The sequence below is a fragment of the Macrobrachium nipponense genome, chromosome 26 (genome assembly GCF_015104395.2).
Source record: "Macrobrachium nipponense isolate FS-2020 chromosome 26, ASM1510439v2, whole genome shotgun sequence".
Lineage (NCBI taxonomy): Eukaryota > Metazoa > Arthropoda > Malacostraca > Decapoda > Palaemonidae > Macrobrachium > Macrobrachium nipponense.
Window position 1 is genome coordinate 44102337 of NC_087215.1, and position 26453 is coordinate 44128789.

The 26453-nt window shown below is 39.1% G+C and overlaps 2 protein-coding genes across 9 annotated transcripts in view; one reads left to right on the forward strand and one right to left on the reverse strand.

Annotated features, from left to right (window-relative positions):
* LOC135200239 (heat shock 70 kDa protein 14-like) overlaps positions 1–21208 on the forward strand; it is a gene marked incomplete in the record, with an annotated part of 291697 nt that extends 270489 nt beyond the window's left edge. The window contains 1 exon segment of the mRNA XM_064228688.1: positions 21050–21208. Coding sequence (XP_064084758.1) covers positions 21050–21131 — 82 coding nt within the window.
* A 175-nt stretch (positions 21209–21383) lies between these two features.
* Positions 21384–26453, reverse strand: part of LOC135200236 (TSC22 domain family protein 1-like) — a 231583-nt gene continuing 226513 nt past the window's right edge. For 6 of the 8 annotated variants that reach the window (XM_064228682.1, XM_064228684.1, XM_064228683.1 and 3 more), the window contains exons 2-7: positions 25404–26058; positions 25038–25194; positions 23721–24588; positions 23443–23595; positions 23083–23205; positions 21384–22665 (exon numbers count right to left, since the gene is read on the reverse strand). In XM_064228682.1, the coding sequence (XP_064084752.1) occupies positions 22349–22665; positions 23083–23205; positions 23443–23595; positions 23721–24588; positions 25038–25194; positions 25404–26058 (2273 nt within the window). In that variant the 3' untranslated portion in view covers positions 21384–22348. The remainder of the gene's footprint in view (positions 22666–23082; positions 23206–23442; positions 23596–23720; positions 24589–25037; positions 25195–25403; positions 26059–26453) is intronic. The other 2 variants (XM_064228678.1, XM_064228681.1) reach the window with 1 other exon arrangement.

Below are 26453 nucleotides of genomic sequence, written 5' to 3' on the forward strand. Positions count from 1 at the left end.
CTGTGCACTAACTGTTATAACTCTCAATGTGTTTTTTTTTCTCACCAATATTATTACTGTTATTACCAGTATTATGATTACTATCTTTTATGCTACCTCAGCTATTTTGTAGATAAGTACCGATTATTCATTTTTTTATCATGTTGTCTCATGTATCTAGATCGTGTATGTTACTGTCGGTATTTTGTATATTCCATGTGTATGGCCCTGAGCTGAAATAAAGGATATTATTATTACTATTTTTATTATTATTATTATTATTATTTTTTTTTTTTTTTTTTTGTATATCACAGTCCTCCAATTCGACTGGGTGGTATTTAAAGTGTGGGGTTCCGGGTTGCATCCTGCCTCCTTAGGAGTCCATCACTTTTTACTATGTGTGCCGTTTTTAGGATCACTCACTTCTGCATGAGTCTTGGAGCTACTTCAGCCTCTAGTTTTTCCAGATTCTCTTTCAGGGATCTTGGGATCGTGCCTAGTGTTCCTATGATTATGGGTACAATTTCCGCTGGCATATCCCATATCCTTCTTATTTCTATTTTCAGATCTTGATACTTATCCATTTTTTCCCTTTCTTTCTCTTCAACTTTGGTGTCCCATGGTATTGCGACATCAATGAGTGATACTTTCTTCTTGATTTTGTCAATCAACGTCACGTCTAGTCTGTTTGCACATATCACCCTATCTGTTCTGATACCATAGTCCCAGAGGATCTTTGCCTGATCGTTTTCTATCACTCCTTCAGGTTGGTGCTCGTACCACTTATTGCTGCAAGGTAGCTGGTGTTTCTTACACAGGCTCCAGTGGAGGGCTTTTGCCACTGAATCATGCCTCTTTTTGTACTGGTTCTGTGCAAGTGCTGGACTTTCGCTTGCTATGTGGTTTATGGTCTCATTTTTTGTATTGCACTTCCTACATATGGGAGAAATGTTATTTCCATCTATCGTTCTTTGGATATATCTGGTTCTTAGGGTCTGATCTTGTGTCGCTGTTATCATTCCTTCAGTTTCCTTCTGGAACTCTCCCCTCTGTAACCGTTGCCATGTATCATCGCTGGCCAGTTCTTTAGTCTGTCTCATGTATTGTCCGTGCATTGGTTTGTTGTGCCATTCCTCTGTTCTGTTTGTCATTCTCCTGTCTGTATATTTCTGGGTTTTCATCTACTTTTATCAGTCCTTCTTCCCATGCACTGTTGAGCCACTCGTCTTCACTGGTTTTCAGATATTGCCCCAGTGCTCTGTTCTTGATGTTGACGCAGTCCTCTATGCTTAGTAGTCCTTTCCCTCCTTCCTTTTGTGTTATGTATAGTCTGTCCGTATTTGCTCTTGGGTGTAGTGCTTTGTGTATAGTCATATGTTTCCTAGTTTTCTGGTCTCCTAGTTTTCTGGTCTATGCTGCGAAGTTCTGCCTTCGTCCATTCCACTATTCCTGCACTGTATCTGATTACTGGCACTGCCCATGTGTTTATTGCTTTTATCATATTTCCGGCGTTGAGTTTTGACTTAGAGTATCGCCTTGAGTCTCTGCAAATATTCTTTCTGATTGTGTCCTTCATCTCTTGGTATTTTATATCCCCTCCTTCCATTATTCCCAGGTATTTGTATCCCGTCTCATCTATGTGTTTGATGTTGCTCCCATCTGGTAGCTTTATCCCTTCAGTCCTTGTTACTTTGCTCTTTTGTATGTTGACTTAAGGTGCATTTTTCTATTCCAAACTCCATCCTGATGTCCCCAGATACAAACCTTACAGTCTGGATTAGGGTATCTATTTCCTTGATGCTCTTACCATACAGCTTGATGTCATCCATGAACATCAGATAGTTAATTCTGTTGCTTCTTCTCTTGAGTTGGTACCCAGCATCCATCTTCTGCAGTACTTATTGTTATTATTATTATTATTATTATTGATTGCTGCCTCAGCTACATTAATTTTATACAGGTTCTTCTCTATTTTTATAATTATTGCTTTCTCATTGTTGCTTCAACTGGTGAGCAACGCACCGAAGGTTGACATATCTCAATTAGGTCAAACGATTGGATTTTATTGGTAAAAAATTTCAGGGGGTGTAGTCAAATTTTCGGGTATATCCCGTAGAGTTTATTGCAGATAGAATTGATGTTAAATTCTATTTCTTTTCTATTCTTTTTTATTCTTTCCGGACGTTTCGTCTGAATAAACCTCAGACATCCTCTTGGGCGGAGGTGGGTGAAGGACTGAAGTGAGAGGGTGAGTCCAGCTGCTTATATTGCGATGGCGCAGCGGGGGCCGTCGTGCCGCTGCCTTTTCATTGGCTAGTGGGTGGGGAGCTGCTTTTTCATTGGCTGCCTGGCTGCTGGCTCAAGCCAGCTCCCGAGCGCATGCTCAGCAGGCGCGCCAATCTTCTCAGCTGCATATCATCACGCCGGGCTTCATTTTGATTGGGTAAAGGCCGCCTGACGTCACTGCTGGTATTATTCATGGTATTAATGTCGTCTTCAGCAATCAATTTTAATAAAACATGTTTAAAAGAGGGTTTACTTCCAACATATATTATTATTATTATTATTATTATTATTATTATTATTGTTGTTGTTATTAATAATTCAGACTCATAGGCCTGCCCCTCATATTTACTCTAAATACTGTTGAGCAATTTCAAGTTCAAGAATTGCTTAGTCTCCCCTGTAGAGCCATTGTAGCCTTAGGGCAAATGATTTTCAGAATTTCCAATGCTCTCAGTAGATGTCTTCTTCTTCCATTGAGAGGAAATCAACTCTGCTTACACAATTCCATACACTTCCATTAACCCTTAAACGCCAAAGCGGTAAAAAAAAATTCTCCCCCGTTTGCCGGAGGTGTTTCAGAGTGAGTGCAGAAGCGGAAAAAATATTTTTTTCAAAAAATCACAGCGCGCTTAGTTTTCAAGATTAAGAGTTCATTTTTGGCTCCTTTTTTTGTCATTGGCTGAAGTTTAGTATGCAACCATCAGAAATGAAAAAAATTATCAGTCATTGGCTGAAGTTTAGTATGCAACCATCAGAAATGAAAAAAATTATCATTATCATATATAAATAATGCGATATATGATAGCACAAAAACAAAATTTCATATATAATTGTATTCAAATCGCGCTGTGCGCAAAACGGTTAAAGGTAACAAGTTACTTTTTTTTTGTAATGTACACTAAATTGTGATCATTTTGGTATATAACACATTGTAAAACGATAAAAGCAACACAGAGAAAATATTATCACAAAATAATGCATGAATTCGTAACGCGCGGACGTAAACAAATATTTTTTTCAAAAATTCACCATAAATCTAAATATTGTCCTAGAGACTTCAAATTTCTTTCAAAATGAAGACAAATGATTGAATATTACTATACTGTAAGAGTATTAGCTTACAATTGCAGTTTTCGACCATATCTGACGAGTTAAAGTTGACCGAATGTAGAATTTTTTTATATATATATTTTTTATATGCAATTATTTCGGAAATAAGAAAAGCTACAACCTTCAAATATTTTTAGTTTTATTCTACATGAAATTGCGCACATTTTCATATATAAAACTCTTATGAAATGCCTAATATGAAACTGAGCAAATATTCCGAGAATGGGACGTACGCATTTCGGAGATTTGTGGTGGAGAATCCGCGCGCGGAGGGAAGGAAAGATTTTTAAATTCACCATAAATCTAAATATTTTGCTAGAGACTTCGAATTTGTTTCAAGATGAAGATAAATGACTGAATATTACTAGACTGTAAGAGTTTTAGCTTACAATTGTGTTTTTTGACCATTTTGGTAGAGTCAAAGTTGGTTTTTTTTCTATTTATCGTGATTTATATGCAAATATTTCAAAAATGAGAAAAGCTACAACCTTCAATTATTTTTTGTTGTATTCTACATGAAATTGCGCACATTTTCATATATAAAACTTTATGTAACGGCTAATTTAAAATGGTGCAAACATTACCACAATCGCACGTATGATTTTTTCAGAAGAGTTACCGCGTGGACGTAAAGAAAATGTTATTTTTTTCATAAATTCACCATAAATGGAAATATTGTGCTAGAGACTTCCAATTGCAAAATGAAGGTAAATGCTTGAATATTACTAGAATATAAGCGTTTTAGCTTACAATTGCGTTTTTCGACCATTTCAGTAGAGTCAAAGTTGACCGAAGGTTGAAATTTTGGCAATTATTGTTATTTATATGAAAATATCTCAAAAGTGATAAAAGCTACAACCATGGGTTGTTTTTAGTTGTATTGTGTATGAAATTGCACACATTTCCATATATAAAACTTTATATAACGGCTAATTTTAAAATGGTGCAAACATTACCATAATCGCATGTATGATTTTTTTCGGAAGAGTTACCGCGTGGATGTAAGGAAAAAGTTTTTTCATAAATTCACCATATATCGAAATATTGCGCTAGAGACTTCCAATTAGTTGTAAAATTAAGGTAAATGATTGAATATTACTAAAATATAAGAGTTTTAGCTTACAATTGCGTTTTTCGACCATTTCAGTAGAGTCAAAGTTGACCGAAGGTTGAAATTTTGGCACTTATCGTTATTTATAGGAAAATATCTCAAAACTGATAAAAGCTACAATCATGAGTATTTTTTTTTTGTTGTATTCTACATAAAAATGTGCACATCTTCATATATAATACTCCATGTAACGGCTAATTTAAAATGGTACAAAAATTATGTCAAAGTGACGAAATAATTTCTGAGATGTTTCCCAGATACTTTTTAGTGCGGCAAGAAAGAAATTCGCGCTTGCCCGCCTGCATAACGATTGTAAACAAAACAACACCTTGATCCGTGAACTCCCAGCATCCCCCAAGGCGCGTGATTCAAGAGTTTTTGGCTGGTAGGCCTGAAAGTATTTTTCCGCGAATTTTTAAAAAAACTTTTGTATGTCGACGTAAAATACGTCCAGTCGGCACCCGAGAGACAAAAAATGTTGACGTAAAATACGTCCAGTCGGCGTTTAAGGGTTAATAATCATTTGAAAAATGAGTACATTTAATAAAAAAAATTGTGAATTAGATATCATAAAATATAAAATAAATCAGACTGCTATCATCGAAGCCAACAAATACGTATTTATTAGAATTCTTCTTCTGTTTTAATTTTACGTTACGTATATGTTTCATTATAGCTGTCAGTAACTCGGTATCTCCATTAGGTAAAGATAGAATAAAGAACAGAAATGAAAGGTTATTGTATTGTTTGGTAGTTTCATTAGTTGAAGAGAGATACTAATGAAAATTTATGGCTTACTGTGTCCTAGGAAAAGTGGTTGCTTGGCGTTCGTTCGGTACTCGTAAGAGCTGAATGTAAACAAACGATTGGAAGGTTTTTTGTTTGGTTGTTTGTGTATTATAGTTAATGATTAATTAATAATTATTTGAAATGAGTACATACTGATTATTTATACATTTTATTGGCATATTCTAAGCTTTTAGCTTCTTAGATTTAGATGTCAGAATCATAGACTAGGCTACAGTAGCAGCTGCTAACATAGGCTAGGCTTATTGCTAAGGGACATATGCTAAAGTCCTAATATATGCAGTCAAAATGGGGTGGAACATTACATGCAGTTGAATATTACTCAAGTATGTACAGTATTTTACCTTTTTGGAGTCATATTTCTTCCATCGGATCGGCGTCGTAACCTTAGAACATGTGTTGTAGGCCTGGAAATATAATTTACTGGGGTGTTTTTGGAGGGCTTTGAACGGATTAGGCATTTTACATGTAAAATGCGGTTCAAGATACGAAAAACTCATGATACGAAGGCTGCCTCGGAACGGGTTAATTTCGTATCTCGTGGTACCACTGTACTTCATTTATATATACATTTATGTTATACTAGTACGTACATCATTAACTTCCTTTCCATAGACCTTCGAACATAACGAACAAGGAGTTTGAACTTTATTCCTAAGAGAATGCACTTTAACTACCAAACTAGCTATATTTACAATACTACTATTACAAGATCCAGAATGCTTTGAGGGAGTTCTATTTAACAACCTTCTTGAATGTTCATACCTTAACCAGCTTACGGAAAAGTTATTCAAAATTTCCTTGATAGAGGGAGAAGTCTTATTAGTAGTTCGCTCTAAATCTTTCCTATAATCATCAACTAAACCTTACCAAGCAAAATAGGTAAACAAAGTAATCCCAGGATATTTTCAAAACCTTGGTAGACTCCCATAAATTCCTTAGCCTTGAAACATTTAAATGGGTTATCACCTGGATTTAGTTTCAACTCTGTTAGTTTCTTTATGATAGAAGACTTCCTAATTTTCTCAGAAGCAAAAGCTTTGATCAAGAGCAACTTAACATCTTGGTAACTGTTTATCTGCTTCGAAGGAATTGAGCAAAACTTCGTAGTTGCTGCCCACTCTGTGGGTCGGCTCCCCTCTTGTCGGGGTTTTGTCGTAGGAGATTTCTATTGGTAAGAGGTTCGTAGTAGTGGTCTCACTCGCCCTAGTGTTCATACCGACGCCCTCTTGGAGGGTGAGAGAGTCAGTTATACTGACTTTTCTTTATTTTATTTATTCTCTGGTATTTGTTAGTGCATTTACCTTAGAAATAATGGATTAAAGGGATATTTCGCTGGGCGACACAAACCAATCGCCCAGAAATAGATTTTTCCTTACGTCAAAATCCCTTTAAGGAATATTTATGAACACTAGTTAGTAGCCTTGAATTCTACCAAAAACTGCAAAAGGTCCTCATTTTCAGTGCTACTAAATTTTGGGAGGGGTGCTGTTGGCTGCTTTAGTAAACTAGAGCAGTGTCCATTACAGTATGGGAAGGAGTAAATTCAAATAAGGATAAACTTCTCTCAATCTTATCTCAGGCTTAACCAGTGACCTGCTTTCAGGTTGACCTTTACCTGTAATAGCGCCTAAGTGGCGTGGTTGATATGGTGTTCGCTACTTTTGTGGCCACAAGTTCGATTCTTGGGCATTCCATTGAGGTGTGAGAGATATGTATTTCTGGTGATAGAAGTTCAGTCTCAATGTGGTTTGGAAGTCACATAAAGCCATTGGTCCCGATGCTGAATAACCACTGGTTCCATGCAATGTAAAAACACCTTACAAACAAACAAACCTTACCTGAAATGAATTCCTGACACTTGATCACAACTCATCCCAAGATGATGGTGAATGTTTTAGAACTGCTTCGAACAGACGACACAAGGCAAACACTGATGGTACATGAGGCTACTGGTAGAAGGATTACAAACTCCTGCAGGTGGTTTGTGTCCAAGTTGAAGACAACTGGCTGTATTTTAACATAGGAACTAGATATGTATGTTAATGCTGCATATACTAAAGTAATAATTTTCCTCTCTCTCTCTCTCTCTCTCTCTCTCTCTCTCTCATCTACTCTCTCTCTCTCTCTCTCTCAGCCTTTAATGAAAAAACAGCAGGATATCAATAAAATTTTATTTCACAGAATACATTTATGCATTATTATATTGATCTATTATCATCGTAATGTGTATAAAAAAACTGATCATCCTAACATTTGTAATAGGTTTTACCAATGTAAACAATATCAATTCTCTCTCTCTCTCCCTCCCTCTCTCCATGACGACTTGCTATTGCCTGGAGGGGTTGAAAGTAGCCAGTCACAAAGCTTGTAGCTCAGATCCTTTGTGTATGTATTGTCACTATTTTACGAGTTGTATTTTTCTCTCTCTCTCTCTCTCTCTCTCTCTCTCTCTCTCTCTCTCTCTCTCTCTCTCTCTCTGTGTGTTATTGAAATATAAATTACTGTATCATAAACATAAAAATACGAAACTAAAACGGTACGGTAGAAAATAGCTGTGCCTGAATATGGTAGTAGCTTGATTATTTTTCACATGTATATAAGCCATATATTTTCACATAAGTGACTTACCAAACAATTACATTAGTTGTACGCTTTCTTTCCTGGCAGTCGAAAATTCAAATTCCTGGCGGCGGTAGCAGCGCTGCCATTGTTTGTGTAGGTGATACAGATCCCGCCCACTTTCGGGAATACCTGGTACTGCTGAGCTTTAGGCTTCAATTCGTTTTCTGCCGGCCACGGGGTAACACTGGTGGTTTGTTGTTGCAGTCGACTTTCGTCACCATTGTGGATTTTTTCTTTTTGGTGATGTACAATTTCTTGGTTGGCTTTTTTGCTTTATCAGTTAGCTGTCTAGTTATTAACAAGTTATTACGAAGATGTCTGATGCTAGTTCTTCTTCAGTTAGGTTTTGCAGCAGTGGCTGCAAAACTAGATTAGCTAAACTATGTTACGATCCGTACTCCAAATGTGTTAAATGTAGGGGTCAGTGCTGTAGCAAGGAATTAACTTGTGATGAGTGCCGTAATTTAGATGAACAAGGTTGGAAGACTTTTGAAGCTCATTTGGATAAGATGGACAAAGATAGGAAAAGGAAAGCAGCTCTTAGAGCGGGTAGTAAAACTAGAGTAGAGACAACTCCCGTGCCTTTAGAGGCAAACAAACCGTCACTATCTTCTCCACTTTTATCAAATACTTCACCTGTCGATAGTCCTCCAACTTCAGTACCAATTACTCCAGACCAGGTATCCCATGTTTCCGATCCCAACACCATTTCCTTGTTAGAATCCAAGATGGACAAGAAATTTGAGTTCTTGGCAAAATCCGTTATGGATTTGGGTATGTCCTTTCGTGCCTTCGTAGAGAAGTCAAGTGAAAAGGCCAGTTTTAGGCCAAGTGTCAGTGTCATGTCCGAGGAGGCGGCTATCCGTTCCCCCTGTTCTAGACAAAGGTCCCTGTCCTGCTCCCCAGCTCCCGGGAGAAGACATACCGGAGGTTGAAGGGAGACTAGGGGAGTTTGCCCACGGTCAGTCGCCGACTCCATCGACGTAGTCAACTCGCGAGTGCCCAGGAAACGCCGCTGGAAAGGCGTAGATAGCAGTGACGCGCAGTTGTCGTCCGACTTGGAAGTGCAGTCGCCTGTGTCGAGGCGAAAAGTGTGGAGTGATTTAGTGTCGCGCCCTTTGAAGAGACATGCCCAGCATACGAGAGGGATGTCACCGCCTGTTAAGAAATCCAAGGAGCACTGGATTCCACAACCTTCCTGCAGTTTCGCACCGGACCAGTTTTTCCGGGAAGATCATCAGTCCTCTTTGGATAGCGTAACTTTGGACGAAGTCAGACGCTCACATGCGTTACAGCGCTCGCACGCCTGCAAGACTGACTCACCTCGTCGTGTATCGATAGGAGTTTCGACTCGTTCGCCTCTTTCGTCTTGAGCTGTTTCAACTCGTTTGCCTCATTCGCCTCGAGCTGCTTTGACTCGTTCGCCTCATACGTCTTGTGTGGTTTCGACTCCCAGTCGTTCGTTTTCGAAGAAGAGCCGTACGACAGCCACGACTTCGTCTTCGCCTAAGGATGATGCAAAGGCCAAACCCTTGCTAGAGGATTCCGCTTTGGGTCCCGTTAAACATCAACTTCAAGAATTGATGGTTTTTTGAAGAAGACAACAAGCCAGACGGAAGAGGAAGACAGGGTATCAGCCGTCCTGTCGGAAGAGGAAACTCAAGCCCAGGATTTAAAGCCCTCTTCTGCTTATTCTAGTTTGTTAAGGTTTCTTTTACAGACTTATCCGGACTTTTTTGAACCAGCTTTGCCTTCTTCACCTCCGTCGATGTTTGTGAAGGATAGGAGATCAGCGCCTTCGTGGTTACCGAAACCAGTTCTTTCTCAGTCCTTGAAGAAAGCACCGAAGGAAGTAGAAGAGTGGCTTGCTAAGAAGAGGGAGTCAGGCAAGGCTTCGTTTGCCTTTCCTCTGTCGAAGCTGCAGAATAAAACCTACAGGTTTTATGCGACAGGAGAAGTTCCTTCTTTGGGAGTTTCTGCCTCCTCCCAAGGAGACTTCTCCGGTCTTGTGGACTCTCACAGAAGAGCAGCGTTCTCGGCTGCCAAAGTGTTGTTCTCTTCACCCGAGTTGGATCACCTGGTGAAGAACTTATACAAGTTGATTGAAGTCTTCAGTTTTCTGGATTGAACTATTGCAGCGTTAGCCAGGAAAATTGAAGATTGCCAGTCTCTAGATGAGAATTTTTCTGCCGACTGGCTCAATGTGTTGTCCTGTGCGGACAGGGCAGTGAGAGACGGTTCAGGGGAATTGGCCGCCCTATTTACTATGGGAGTACTAAAGAAGAGATAACGGTGGTGCTCCTTCACATCTCAAGGAGTAACCACGAACCAAAAATCGGCTTTGTTGTTCTCCCCCCGAGTAAATCTCACCTCTGTTTCTAGAAGAAACCATCAAGCATGTGCTGTCAGACCTCGAGAAAAAGTCCACCAATGATCTTTTCCAGTCAGCAAGAAGACCTAAGGAACCTCCAGCGACAGGAGCCAAATCTTCTCCTCTACAAAAACATCCCTTTCGAGGAGGTAAGTCGAGGTGGCAACAGAGACCAAGAACTGATCTACGGACCACCTTCAAATCTTCCAAGAAACCTTCCTTTAAGACAGAGAAATGATCGGAAGGTCCTTCACACACCCGTGGTGGCAAGACTCAACGACTACTGAGAGGAATGGAGTCGAAGAGGAGCAGAACAGTGGGTAATTCAGGTGCTTTGAGAGGGATATTTGATCCCTTTTACGCAGGATCCACCACTGTCCAACACACCTGTCTGTTTGACAGCATACTCGACAGGATCAACAAGAGATTTGGCTTTAGCCAAAGAAGTAGAAGAGCTCATCAACAAAAAGGCCATATAGGAAGTAACAGACATGAACTCCCCAGGGTTTTACAACAGGCTCTTTGTAGTCACCAAGGCATCAGGGGGATGGAGACCTGTGTTGGACGTAAGCGCTCTGAACCTCTTCGTCCGGAAGATGAAATTCCGAATGGAAACCAGTCGATCAGTAATGTCAGCCATCCAACCGGGCAACTGGATGGTATCTCTCGACATGAAGGATGCAAACTTCCATGTCCCCATCCCGTCTTCAAGAAGAGAGTCTTCGAGTTCAGAGCCCTCTGCTTCGGTCTGTCAACCGCCCCTCAAGTATTTACTCGGATTCTCGCTCCTCTGGGAAAGTGGCTGCATTTGATGGGATCAACACAGCTTTTTACTTAGACAACTGGCTCCTGAGAGCCAGATCCAGGCGTCAGTGTGTGAAGAACTTGGAGAAAGACACTTACTTTGACACAACAATTGGGTATCATAGTAAACACGGAGAAGTCCCAATTGATTCCAACTCAGAGGATTCTCTATTTAGGGATGATACTAGACTCTCTAGCTTTTCGGGTTATTCTTTCCCCGAAGAGGATAGAGTCCTGCCTGTCGACAGTCCAGCAATTTCTGGTTCGCCCGTCCTGCTCAGCGCTTGAATGGATGAGCCTACTCGGGACCCTGGCTTCAGTGGAGAGTTTTGTCAGGTTAGGACGCCTACACATGAGGCCGCTTCAGTTCTTCCTGAAAGCAAATTGGTCTCGGAAGACACTGTCGGACTCACTAGTTTTCCCCCTGACGGAAGAGATAAAGATGGATCTTCGTTGGTGGCATTCGAGGGAAAGATTACAAGAAGGAATCTCCCTAGTCGTGTCGAACCCCGACCTGCAGTTCTTCTCAGATGCCTCAGACAGCGGATGGGGAGCCCTCCTAGGAGACAAGAGTGTGTTAGGTCTGTGGACAGAACGAGAAAAGACCTTGCACATCAATGGGAAGGAATTGAAGGCCATCCTCTTAAGGCTACAAGCGTTCGACTTCTTAGTCACCGGAAGAAACGTAGCGGTCTACTCAGACAACACCACGGCATTGTCATATGTACGGAAGCAGGGAGGGACCCACCTGGACGAACGAGAAGAGGATCACCCTTTTTCCAAGATTCATGCAAGGGAGAATGAACGTACTTGCAGACGAACTGAGTCTGGTAAATCAGGTGTTACCAACAGAATGGACTGAATGAGATAGTGTGTCAGGACCTCTGGAAGCTTTGGGGAAGACCATCAATAGATCTGTTTGCCACATCGAGGAACAATCGCCTTCCCATTTTCTGTTCTCCGATTCCAGAACCACTAGCGTGGAGAACAGATGCGACGCTGCTAGATTGGACAGGACTGGACTTTTACGCTTTTCCTCCCTTCGGGATGATGAGAGGTCTTAAACAAGCTTCAATCGCACCAGAATATGACAATGACCCTAGTAGAGTGCCATTCTGGCCCAGGAAAGAGTGGTTCCCGGACCTTCTCAATCTGCTGGTGGATTTTCCCAGACTACTTCCACAAAATCCATCGCTTCTCAGACAACCCCATTTCAACCGATATCACCAAGGGTTGTCCGCTCTGGCCCTGACAGGATTCAGACTGTCAGGAACCTGGTCAGAGCAAAAGGGTTTTCGCAAAGGACGTCAGAGGCTATTGCTAGCTGCAGAAGAAGCTCTTCTGCCAAGCTCTATCAGTCCAAGTGGAGTTTTTAGGTCATGGTGCAGATGACATAGCATCTTTTCTTCTGAGACATCTATAATAGAAATTGCAGAATTTTTGTTATTTCTGAGGGACACCAGAAGTTGGCCACTTCAAATATTAAAGGATATAGGACCATGCTTTCATCGGTTTTCAAGCATAGAGGCCTCGACATTTCATCAAATCAGGACATCAGTGACCTGATCAGATCCTTTGGTTCCTTCAAGATTTTCAAGCCTGAAGAAGTGGAATGGAACTAGGATGTAGTTTTAAGGTGGCTCAACGGCCCCCAATTCGAACCGTTGAATTCTGCAACCTTGAGGGACGTAACTAGGAAGACACTATTCCTAGTCGCCTTAGCCACAGCGGGAAGAGTAAGCGAGTTGCAGGCGATGAGTAAGGAAGTGGGTTTTGCCCAGGGCAATGCAGTTTGCTCTTATGTAACAGACTTTCTTGCTAAAAATAAGGATCCTTCGAATCCTTGGCCCTGTTCTTTCAAGATAAAGAACCTAACGGACTTAGTCGGGTTGGAATATGAGGAACATACATTGTGTCCGGTCAGAGCCATCAGGACGTACCTGACTAGGACAGAAACTATGAGAGGAGAGTCGAGCCGACTCTGGTGGTCGGTGAAAGACCCGTCTCGGCCTCTTTCAAAGAATGCAATGTCCTTTTTCCTGAGGAGTTTGATCCGAGAAGCGCATGCCCAAACTCAGGAACATGCTCTTAGGGTGCTGAAAGTGAAGACGCATGAGGTTCGTGCAGTAGCAACGTCATTGGCTTTCAGACAGAATGTGTGTCTATCCTCCATTATGCAAACTACTTTCTGGAGGTCGAAATCGGTGTTTGCATCGCACTATTTGAAGGAGGTAGAAACTAATTACGAAAACTGCTTTAGATTGGATCCGTTGTCAGTAGCGGGAATGGTGTTGGGAGAGGAAGCATAGGGGGACTTGGTTTTTTTCCCTCTACTATGCCCTTGCCTTGAATTTGAGGTTTTTTGAGTTTGTGGGAAGCCTGGGGGTACATGTACCTGAAGTACCCACCAGTTCTTATATCTGGTTAAGGGTACCATATGGTTTTTAGTGTAGGTGATGGTTTTGTATGGTTTTTTATCTGGTCTTTTCTTCCAGGGCAAGGGCAAATTATCGGTGTTTTTTTGTCAATTATCGGTGAACTTCCATGATTGCAAAAATCCCACCATTAGTAGGGACGACCCTGGCCTTTACTGCCACGTCTCCTACATGTGATGAGAGTGCCGAACAGAGGCAGTATCTACCTGTAGCTGCTCTCTCACAAGGTAAGGTGCTGTAGACATTATATATAATGTGAGCACATGACTGTTGTTTTTGTTCATAAAGCTGTCCACATACCCACCTTCCGGGTAATGTGGAGTCAGCTAATGTAATTGTTTGGTAAGTCACTTATGTGAAAATGATATTTTAATGATAAAATAAGGTTTCACATATACTTACCAAACAATTACATAATCAGAGCCCTTCCTCCTCCCCACAGATGGACATTGTGGCTCAACGAATTGAAGTCTAAAGCTCAGCAGTACCAGGTATTCCCGAAAGTGGGCGGGATCTGTATCACCTACACGAACAATGGCAGCGCTGCTACCGCCACCAAGAATTTGAATTTTCGACTGCCAGGTAAGAAAGCGTACAGCTAGTGAAATTGTTTGGTAAGTATATGTGGAACCTTATTTTATCATTAAAATATAATTTTTAAAGGTAATATAAGATGACTTTGAAATGATATAAAAGTTCTTTTACTATGATAGTTTTAGGTGCATTTGGTGTTTGACCTATTAAAATAGGCATTTGAACAATTAAGATAGGTAGTTTTAAGCATTTTAGTTTAAGGTACACAGGCAGTCCCGAGTTATCTGTGGGACTTTGTTAATGGTGATCCGGTTTTATTGCTTTTGTGTAGCGCCATAAAATCGGCGATGTATGGCACCATAATATGCCGAGTTCCGGTTATCAGCACCATAAGGTGCAAATAATTGAGTTATGGTAACATAACATATCTAAAGGAGGCGCCATTCACCTGATATCCACACCCTAAATCACCAAGTTTCTTTTAATGGCAGTTTTCGCTTATGTGCACCCTGCTGATAACCAGGGACTTCTTTAACTGGGTATTTGCTAGTTGAACTTTTATAAGGCGAATTCCAGGAGTCAACTGTGAAGTGTACTTGAATGACAGACTGTATTTTACCAATTTTACATAAGTGATATGAGTCGAATAGGATATACAGTCTTAGTCAAGTGATGGATATGAGAGTATTTTACTGATTTTGTTCAGGTGATAAGAGGCAAATAGTATTTAATGAGACCACTGAAGTGATGGAGGTTAGTGTATTGTACTGACTACATTTAGGCAAATAGGATTTACTGAGTCTAACTGATGGAGTCTATTGTATTTTACTGAATTTTTGTAGGTGATAGAGAGTAGAGGATTTACCAAGTCTAACTTAAACAATGGAGACGGCTTTACTTTGTTGGCAGAGGTGAATTCTGAATCTTTTTGAGTAATGGATTCGACTGTATTTTATTAATGTATGTAGATGATAGTGGCAAATAAGATTTACAGGGTCTAACTTATGTAATAGAGTTGACTGTATTCTATTGTTTGCATAGGTGATAAAGGCGATAGGATTTACCGAGTCTACGCAAGTGATGGAGTAAATTGTATTTTACCGATTTTATGTAGGTATGTAGGAAAATTGGATATTCTTACATGGAGGAGGTGACTGTATTTTACTGAGTTTACATAGATGATAAAGGCAAATAGGATTTTCTAAGTCTACTGTACTTTACAGAGTTTACTTATGTGATGGAGGTGAATATGATTTAATATGACTTACCCAAGTGATAGTAGACTGTATTTTACAGAGTTTACACAGAGTAAAGATGCGAATGGGATTTATTGTGTACCTAAGTGATAGATGTAACTGTATTTTACCATGTTGATGTAGATGATACAACAGTCGCACTTATCAGCAGTATCGGTTAACAACATTTCGGTTTTATGCTTGGTTAATGATGTCGTTAACTAGATTTTCGCTGCCAGTAAGTGATTTTCAGCGCCCATAAGTGGTTTATCAGAGTTGGTAGTCAGTTTATTAGGTAGGTGGTTTATTGATGTTGGTAAGCAATTTTCAGCACTGGTAAGCGGTTTATCAGCACTTGTAAATGCCATTTACTATTAACATAATTATTGTGATGTTCTAGTTAACAAGAATTTTCAGTTATAGGTGCTCAGCTGGGAATGGAACCTGTCATAGCCAGGAACTGCCTGTACAGTCAAATGATTTACTGAGTCTAACTTAAGTGGTGTAGTCAACTGTATTTTACAGAGTTAACAGATATGGTAAGGTAATTAGGATTTACTGTGTCCAACTTGAGGGATAGAATCGACTATATTTTACCAAGTTTGTGAAGGTGATAAAGGTGAACAGGATGTACCGAGTCTACTCAAGTAATGGATTCAACTGTATTTTACTTTTTACATAGATGATAGAGGCTACGTAATAGGATTCACTGAGTAGAACTACTTAAGTGATGGTCGGCAGTATTTTACCAAGATTGCATAGGTAATAGAGATAAATAGGCTTTACCAAATCTATTTGAGTAATGGAGTCGACTGTATTTTACCAAGTTTATGTCGGTGATAAAGGCTAAAAGGATTTACTGTGTCTATTTAAATGATGAAGATGACTATTTTACTGAGTTCACATATATGATAGAAGCAAATAGGATTTAATGAGTCTAACAAGTGATGTAGTAGACTTGTATTTTACCCAATTTATGTAGTTGATAGAGGTAAGAGGCAACTGTATTTTACTGATTTTATGATGATGAAGGCAAATATGAATTACCGAGTCTGCGTAAGTAATGGAATTGACTGTATTTTACCAAGTTTATGCAGATGATAAAGGCAAATTGGATTTACTGAGTCTACATAAGTGCTAGTCTTGACTGTATTTTACTGTGTTTGCGTAGGCGATAGAGGCCTAAAGGATTTACTGAGTCTACTTAAGTAAATGCGTTTTAACAAATTTACATAGCTGATCCTTTACCGAGTCTACTTAAGTAAATGCGTTTTAACAAATTTACGTACCTGATAAAAGGCTAATAGGTTATCTAGTCTTAATTAATTGATGAAGTCGGTTGTATTTTTTGAGTATACGTAGATGATAAAAACGAATAGGGTTTACTGAGCCTACTTGATTGATGATGTTGACTTTATTTCATTGAGTTTGTGCAGTTGATAAGGCAAGTAGGATTTATTGCATGTAGTCATGTGATAGAGTTGACTGTATTACACCGAGTTTATGGAGGTTCTTGAGGCAGTTGGGATTCAGAGAGTTTACTTTAGGGATGGAGTAGACTGTATACTAGTATCTTACTGTTTGCATAGGTGATAAGGCTGTAGGATTTACTGAGTCTACTAAAGTGATTGAGTCTGCTGTATTTTACTGAGGTTATGTAGGTGATATAGGGGAATTGGATTTACTGAGACTATTTAATCAATGGAGTTGAAAGTACCTTACTGAGTTTATGTAGGTGATAAAGGGCTAATAGGATTTAGTGAGTCTACCTAAGTGATGAGGTCGAGTGTATTTTACAAAAAGGTTACATAGATGATAGAAGCAAATAGGATTTACCACGTCTCACTTAACTAATGGAGTCGGTTGCATCTTCCAAGTTTATGTAAATGATAGAGGCAAATAGGAAATACTGAGTCTATTTAAGTGATGGAGTCTACGTAATTTACAGAGATTACGTGGATGATAACAGCAAATAGAATTTACAGTCTACCTGAATCAGTGATGGAGTATTTTTATGCTTGTAGAGGTAGTAGAGGAGAGTAGGATTTACAGTACTGAATCTACTTACATCATGGCATCGATTGTATTTTACAAAGTTTGCATAGGTAATAGAAGCAAATAAGATTCACCAAGACTGCTTAATTGATGGAGAGGACTGCATTTAACCAAATTTATTTAGACAATAGAAGCATATAGGACTTGCTGATTCTTGTTACGTGATGAAGTTGACTGCATCTTATCAAGTTTATGTAGGTGATAAAAGGCTAATATGGTTTACTGAGTCTGCTAAAGTGATAGTGGCAACTGGTTTTTATTGAGTTTACTTAGATCATAGAGGCATATAGGATTTACAGTTTACTGTACTTAGGTAATGGATTCAACTGTATTTTACCAATTTGATGTTGGTGGTAGAGGTAAGGATTTACAGTTTAACTCAAGTCATTTAGTCTACTGAATTTTTTCCAAATTTACATAGATGATAGAGGCAAGTAGGATTTACAGAACCTAAATTAAGGTGATGGAGTTGTTTGTTTATAAGAGTTAACTTGAGTGACAGAGGCAAATAGGAATTACCGAGTCTATTTAAGTAATGGAGTCAGTTGTATTTTACCAAGTTTGCATAGTTGGTAGAAGCAAGTAGGATTTACTGAATCTACTCAAGTGATGGAGGAGGCTGTATTTTACAGAGTTAACTCAGGGGATAGAGGCAAATAAGATTTGCAGTCTACATAGGTGATGGAGTCAACTGTATTTTACAGAGTTAATGTAGGTGATATAGAATAGGATTTACTGATTTAATACTTTCGTGAGTATATGTAGATGATAAGCAAATTGGATTTACCGAGTCTACTCAAATAATAGAGGCGACTATATTCAACTGAATTTAGATAGATGATATGGCCGACTAGGATTTGCTTAGTCTAACTTTGTTTTGTAGTTTACTGTATTTTACTGAATTTATGTAGGTGGTACATACGGGCATTAGGATTTTCTGAGTATGGAGGCTACTGGATTTTACCTGGCTTGCATAAGTGATAAGAGGTGAGTAGGGTTTACCGAGTCCATTTCGTTGATAAGTGAAATTTCACCAACTTCCTTAGTGTACTTGGTAGGGAGTAGTATTTTAAAATTTTCTAAGGAAGTAAGAGGTAGCCAAAAATTTTTTTGTAAGGAAGTAAGACGTAACCAAAAAATTTACTTAAAGAGCAGGATACATGAATAGAGTCGATGTTAAGAAATTGTTGGTATTGGTGACATGACCCATTATTTTAGTTTCATTCGTACAAACCTCGTGCTCCTTCATAACTCCCTCAACCGTCTCACAATTCCACACACTTTGCTTTATCTGATCCTTGCACCATGCATCATTTATCATGCTTGTATATTCAGCCCCTTGCCAATCCATGTTTATCTTTACTTTTCTACATTTTTTTTATTATTTTCATGTCTAAAATCAGTACTGATATAAATTGTGTCATATTTGTTTTTCAGCTAGTTTCAACTTTTTACATAGGGTATTATGCAGGCCTGTACTGAGTGGGGGGTTGGGTGTCGAACGACCTCCCCCCAAATTTCTGAAGTCCATATTTTCAAGCATTTTGTCTTGTATATACATATATATACAATGACATTTATAGAAGAAAAGGTCCAGTTTTGGGAAAAACGACCCCCCTTATATAACTGGCTGTGGGCCTGTTATGTAGGCCTACTCTTTGGCATCTAAAGTTTTTGAAAGTGTTTGTTTGTTTGTAAGCGTTTAGTATGCATTTGTAAACTGGTGTTACATGGTATATGGTCCTTACCTTGAAATTACAGTACATTATTCGAAATTGTACTAAAGGAAAAAAATAATTATTTCATGCATAGTATTAGTACTAGTTCTAACATCAAAGCAGTCAAGAATTATGGGTTATTTTTACTCCAGTCCTTGTGATGAGAGAGAAACACTGGTGAAGTTAAGATCTGGACACTGAACAAGCAATGGAATATAAAATTTAGGCTAAAGGGCAAGCCCCAGGAACCATGAGGTCATTTAGGGCTGAAAGGGAAATCGAGAGTAGAAAGGCTTTAAGGGTGTAGCAGGAGGAAAAACCTCACTGTTACACTACAAAACAATTGTTAGGCGAGGGTGGAAAGAGATATAAACAGAGGTACAGTAAAAGGAATTGCAACCAGGAACTGAAGGAATGTCACACAGAAGAAATTGAGTGGATTGGGTTATAGAATGTAGGCTAAAGGCCAAGTGCTGGGACCCGTGAGATTCTGCGTTAAAAGGGAAATTGACGGTGAGCAGTTTTATTTTGAAACGATTGTTAGAGAGGGTGGTAAGTCAGATGGAAGAGAGAGAATGTGAACAGAGGTACAGAACAAGGAGTGAAAGAAGTTGCAGCCAGGAGGTGAAGTTATAACTAAATAATGCCTGTGGTGCAACGCATGAGGTGCACTGACGCAGGTACCTCCCTAAGGGATAGAAACCTAAGTGAACAGTTAAGGTGCACCAACAGCAGTATCATGACCACTGAGAGCTCTCTTGTTGGTGGTACTATGTTTGTTTAGTAGGAATGAGCCTGTCTGTCTTATTCATAGTTTAACATGTTTTTATACCTTTTTTCATGGTCTTACCTCAAATATGCATATTCAGTGGTGGATATTTGTTTTCATGAGCATTATGTAAAAGGAATTTGAAATTTACTTTGGTGGTTCTATCTGCACCTTTTTATACTATGCTATATAGAAAATGTGCCAAAAGATATAACCAAATTGCGTGTAAAATATTGTGTGATAATGATTTGCATGCAGTTTTTGTGCTGTTAATCAACTTGGAACATGCATTTGAATTGCATGCAGTGTTTTGTTTTGAAGATTGTAGTTAATAAAACTTGGAAAAGTTCATTTCAAAAACTGAAAACCTAGCAGAAATTCGTGATTTGAGTAAAATAATGATTATGGGAGTGGATAGTCTTAAGTTGATGCCGTTATAGGTTATTTTATGTAAGTTTAATTGCTGACTAAGAATATGGTCATGGCAGATAGATGGTGGCCACGTTGAAGCCATGAAAGTTTGTTTACAAGACTTGGTCTACAACAAGGGAGGATATGCATAGCATTTACAGTAGTCATCATTTTAATCAAATTAATTTATAGAGAAGCAGTTTGTATGCTGGATTGTGCCCATCTTAATCACTGTTCTGGTGAGATAGGTGGTTTCTTAGCGAGACATGGGGCTTGCAAAATATTGGCATTAGAACTTTTCTGTTTTCTTTATATTTGGTTACTGTATTAACTCATGTCTACTATATATATAGTTTTACAAAATTACATTCTAAAGATATTTGTGAACTAAATTTTGCAAACATTTAGTAAACAATTTTGCATGCAGGTCTAGACCACCACCACTTGTAAAACATTGACAAGTATGTGCAAGTATTCGATACTATTATCAATATTGCAGGCTAAATTGATATGGCCATATATAATTTTCTAATTAGTAAAGAATTGTTTCCTGCCTGTGCTTTTCCATGTACCATCCCCCTTAATTTTTTTACTTAACTGCAAATGTCTTGTGTGAACTAGTGTAGTCTTGAAAATAAACCGTGAAATTTTTTTTCAGTGATGGCACTTACTTCCATGTGAACTTATAAAAGTCTTTTTATTTTATTGTTATCCGTGATTAGCAGTTCTCATAATAACTAGAAGACAAAGTGGACTTTAGTGATGGCAGTCTCCTGACTTTTATTTTTATTGTTTTCAGTGATGGCAGTCTCCATGTGAACTTATCAGAACCGGTGGCCAAGATCAATAGGATGTTCATCATAGAAGGCGGAAGAAGTTGAGGCTGGTAGTAATTAGCTTATAATTGTTTTAAAATTTAGCAATAAATCATAATAAAAGATTTAATGTTAGAAGAGAACTTTAATTTTTGTCACTTTAAGATAGAGTGGGTGCATCCTGATATAACCCACTCTGAGTAAGCATTCCAGTACACAGTACTGTATAATGCTCAGCCTTGTAGCTTAAGTATTTTACACAAGCTTTTCTTTCAAAATAGCATTGGATATGGTAACTAAGGTTAATGAAACACTCAAGACATTTGAAACATTTTACTATCAATTAAAAGGGTTGGTTATGGCTTGTTTGCACTGAGGTGAGCAGGGATCCAAGATCCCCGTCAACCCTGAGATCTGGCATAGTATTGCCGCCCAGAGTGACACTAAACACTGGTAAAATGTACTGCAGCCAATACATTTAAAACAAAACAACAGACAATTAGGCTGAATTTGTACACTTGGGTATTTGGTGTGAAGTGGGCGGCAAGTCTGAGGAAGGGGAGAAAATTGCATCACCCATATAGGGTGTCTGTATTAAACTGTTAACAATTGTAGACTCATCACACTTTGTATGATGCAGAGTTTTATGGGGAGCCACAGTAACATAGTCACCTTTAGAAGGAGTAAATTCATTTGGTCAAAAAAGGCATACATACATATTACATTTACAACAATGTTAGATAACAATAACACCAACAACCAGGTGGGTGATGCTATATACACCAGTGAATGCAACACAAATATGACACTTGATGGCCATGTTGAGCAGTGTGCACCCACCAGCATAATGAAGTCCTACCCAGTAACTCTCAGAGAACAGGAGTCACAAGATGAACCACTATCACAGTTTGGTGAACTAAACATGCCTTTGTTAAAAGGCAAAGCTTGGCTCACCTTCAATACCACACACTTCCTGGTGCAGCCTAGATTCTAGGCTAGCCACCTTACAAAATAATTTACCTAATAAAATTTATTTAAAACTAAGAATAACTAGTCCAAATATCCCTATTTGCTCTCAGACATCACTGGTAATGAAAATGTACATAGAGAAACTTGCCACGATGCAAGTCACATCTCGCATAAAAATAAAACATGAAAATATGTATGAAGTTCTTGCGATAACAATTACAATGATGATGAAGAATGAGATATAGATGGTGAACGTGAGTGATTAAAAGAGGTATGGCTTGTACTCTCCTGGGATTGTCACTACATAGTGCACATCAGGGCTTGCCAGATGCTCCCGCAGGAGCCCCAGTAACCATTCCAGCTACAGCCGTGGGCGCAGACACCACTACAACAGGTTTCACTAATCCACCTGCTAATGAACTGGCATATTGAGCAGTTACAAGTGGCATGCTATTTGTACTCCCTGCCACAGCAGTTGCTTTTAAACCTTTATTTCCAGCAGTAGTTGCAGATCCTGGAACAACTGGTCGCTGAGGCTGGGACACTACCAAAGGTGCCACCAATGGGGTGCCAATGCCTGAAACCAGGGTTCCAACACTGGTCCCTAAACCTGGTACTAACTGTGTGATGCCTGTCATAAAAATGAAAAATTTACTTTTAATAGCAGCTTTGAACCATTCAATGTTGCAAAAATGGGTGTATAGTCATTGTTTTTGCAAAAATGAGGGTAAAGTAATTTTTTTAAAGTTTTTTTTTGCAAAAATGAGGGTATAGTAATTGTTTTAAAGTTGAAGTTTGGAGAATCAAACCCAGAAACTCAATTTATTCAGCATACAAGAATTCCAACAATGAGGTTCCAATATTTAATTTAAGTAACGTACCGTTAAAATATGGCACATAAGCCCCAAGAAAAGTTATACCATAACTAGCTGAAGGAACAACAATGATGATAATATTCTTATTCTCGGTTATGTATATACTTAACAAACTACTAATGTTAGGTGAAGGTTCAATAAAACAAGAACTTTATGCATACAGAACAACTTACCATTAGCATGAGTAATTGGTATATATGATGGTATTAAAGAAGTGGCTGCAGAAGTCACCTTAACCGTTGCTGTTCCTCCAACACTTAAATTAAGGGGCACAGTTGTGACTGTGCCATTGGTACCTGTATAACCAGAATAAGTCTTTCAATACTACTGAAATCATCAGGTTTTCTAAAAACAACACAAAAGTAAAATATTTGTAAACAATACTTTCCATCATGTTTAAAATGCTTTCTAAAAACAGGACAAAAGCTAAAATGTAAATAAATTCCAAAACTACTTTGAAGTGAGGCTTTGCTTGCAGTATGACAAAAAATGTCACTTGATCACACTACAAAGATTAACTGCTCTATACCGACCTTGGGAATGAGGTAAAGATCTTGGTGGTGTGGGTACTGCTAAATGTAAGGCAGATACACCATTCTTGTTTAATGCTAACATCATAGCTCCAGGGCTACTCTTTACTTCATCTGCACTGTCAGCACGCTCAAGTCCTTCAGCTGTCAAAGAAACTTAAAAGTTTTATTCTAAAAATAATTTTATCTTATGCAGTTATATATTTGTAAGCCTTCACACCAAAATATGGGAACTATGTATCATCTGTTAAAACAAGAACGTCTGAATATTTTTTTCTTACCTGGATGTGCCAGAGTGATAGTTAATGGTTTAGCACCATTGGGTGCATGATCTGCAGGTAACAGTTTATAACCTTCAGGAGTTATAACTTGAATAGCTGGTTGGCCTAACAATCCACCTGGAGCACCATTAAGTTGCATCCCTCCAGCTACTAACTGTGCTGATAAATTAATTCCTCCTGTACTGCCTACAATTGGTAAATGCTGTTCACTATGAACAGTGGTAGCTGTGTCACCAGTTGCAGTGGGAGTCACACTAGTGACAACTGTGGCTGACCAAGTTTCTTCCTCTTTATTAGTGCTGGCATGATACTGTGCTTGGGTGTAATGTGGAGAGGCCTGCCTTGTTCCCCATTCACCATTTTGGTGTAGAGACACTGACTGTGTTACCAAGGTCTGGCCACTTGGAGAGACCTTGGCTGTATCCACAATACTGGTTGATAAATTGAGGGGCTGATTTGAATCTGTAAAATGTTCTCTCAGAGTGGCCAGCCCTGTAGCACCAATACTGTTACCGCTACTTGCAATGGTTGTAAAGCTTGTCCCTTGAGGCTGATTTGTTGACAGACGTGGAGACAAAGGGCATGATGCAACAACAGCTGCTGATGACACTTGCCCGTTACTAGCATCCAATCTAGGGGCATCATCATCCAAATCTGGCTGCTCTGATGCAGTTGTTGTAGATTTTGTTTCCTTATCTCGATGCTGTTCTAATGAAGCCATATCTGGGAGAAGCGTATTAAAATCGATGTGGTCCCACCGTGCTGATAATTCTTTTTTCAGTGCAGATAACTTCTGCTGATGAGCAATTTTTTCTCTGGCTAAACGTTCCATTTCATGCTCATACTCTCGCTCCTTTCGTTTCAAGTTCTGCAAAACGCGATACCAAGATAAAAATACAGCCCTTCTAACAATATAACTATTCCTCACTATACAACCTAATTAAATGCCAACAAACATTCTAGTTGTGGTTGAGTAAAATGTTAGCTTAAAAAACTGACTGGCAGTACTAGGAACAGCAATATCCCACCGAATCTAATGATTCAGTAGGGAAAACTTCTCCCGGTGAGCAATTTTTCTCTGGCTAAATGTTCCATTTCATGTTCATACTCTTGCTCCTTCATGTTTCAAGTTCTATAAATCAAGTTTTGGTTGTGTAAAATGTTATCATTAGAAAATGACTTGCAGAGCTTATATGAATAGCAATATCCCATTGAATATTATGATATAATCTATTAAAATAATAAAATGAATGTGAAGAGTAAATGTTATATTTATAAATTCATATTCATTACTCCAAAAAAGAAAAAAAAATGCACCTGGATATGCCTATGAGCGGCTTTCAATATAGTTTGGTTGGAGATCTTCTTATCGTCCATGGATGGCAATTGCCGCCGTAAAGTCTCAAAGCATTCCTTTAAGTGGGCTCGTCTATTTTTCTCCAGTTTGTTGTGCACCTCTCGTGATGGGGTGCTCCTGAAAAACAAAGGAGCATATAATTTCCTGCTTGATATGGTGTAAAGTCAAGTGCCTTTTGACTCCAGTTTGTTACATATACACTATACATAAGCAATTTCAGGTACGTACTATACAAGAGAAAGTAATTCTCAAGGTTTACTCTTGAATATCCATGAAAAACAAGCTGAAAAAATAAATTTCAACTGAAAATGCAAATGCTAACATACCCTGAGCGTTTCTTGTCTTCTTTAAATGAGTTGTCTTCAGGTGAATATACACCATGGTGTGTGAAATTATGAGAAGGTGGGGAGAGAGACAGAGACTTGGTAATGCCATTATGACGAATACCGTTATTTAGATGTGAATGAAGGCTCTCGTGTGGCAATCTAGAAAGCCCAGGATCAGAGGATGTGCCTCCCATGGGTGGAGAGGACGAATCTTGACTTAATGCACTGAGCAAACCCAGAGGAGATGACGAACCCCTTGGAGGCAGCACTACACGTGGTGGTGAAGACGCTGGTGACCCAGGGTAGGACAAAGATGTCCTTGGAGAAGTCTGTTGCTGATGGCTCTGCACAGCATTTACTCCAAGAGTACCCGGACTTGCCCTTACACCCACTACTGGAGGTGTGACAGCATGAGCGGGGCTAGTAGGTGTGGTACGAGCAGGCGGGGGTGGTGGTGGCGGTGGGGAAGTGGCCAACACACTACCATGGTTACTATTGTGGTGGTGGTGGTGACGGTGATAATGATGCTGAGTAGTTGTGGTAGTAGGACTGGCAGTGATGGGGGCAGTACGAGAGTAGGTCTCTAAGGTCCTACGGTATACCACTTCTCTCTTGTCACTTTCTTCGCTTACGGCATCTTCGGTTGTCTCCTCATCTGCAAGACAACAGTTAAATCATTTCTCAACATTTCAACTGTAAAGTTACTAAAAACCCACATTTATGATATATATATATATATATATATATATATATATATCAAATATCATTCAATATCCAGTTCACTATAACTTGGTGTTATGTTAACTTACACCCAATGGAAAGTGTTATTGACTAGTTCTTCATCACCAGTCGAATTCAAACTGATGGTTTAGAAATGAAAGACAGTGACTTTAACCAATGAGCCATTAAGAGATGGCTCAGTGTTCAAAGTAACTTTCTATCATTTCCAAGCCAGGCAGTGGTTCAAATCCCACTGGTGAAGAAATCTTACCAATTACGTATAGTTAACCATGAGTGTCAGATATTCTTCCCCAGGTATGGTACACTGGA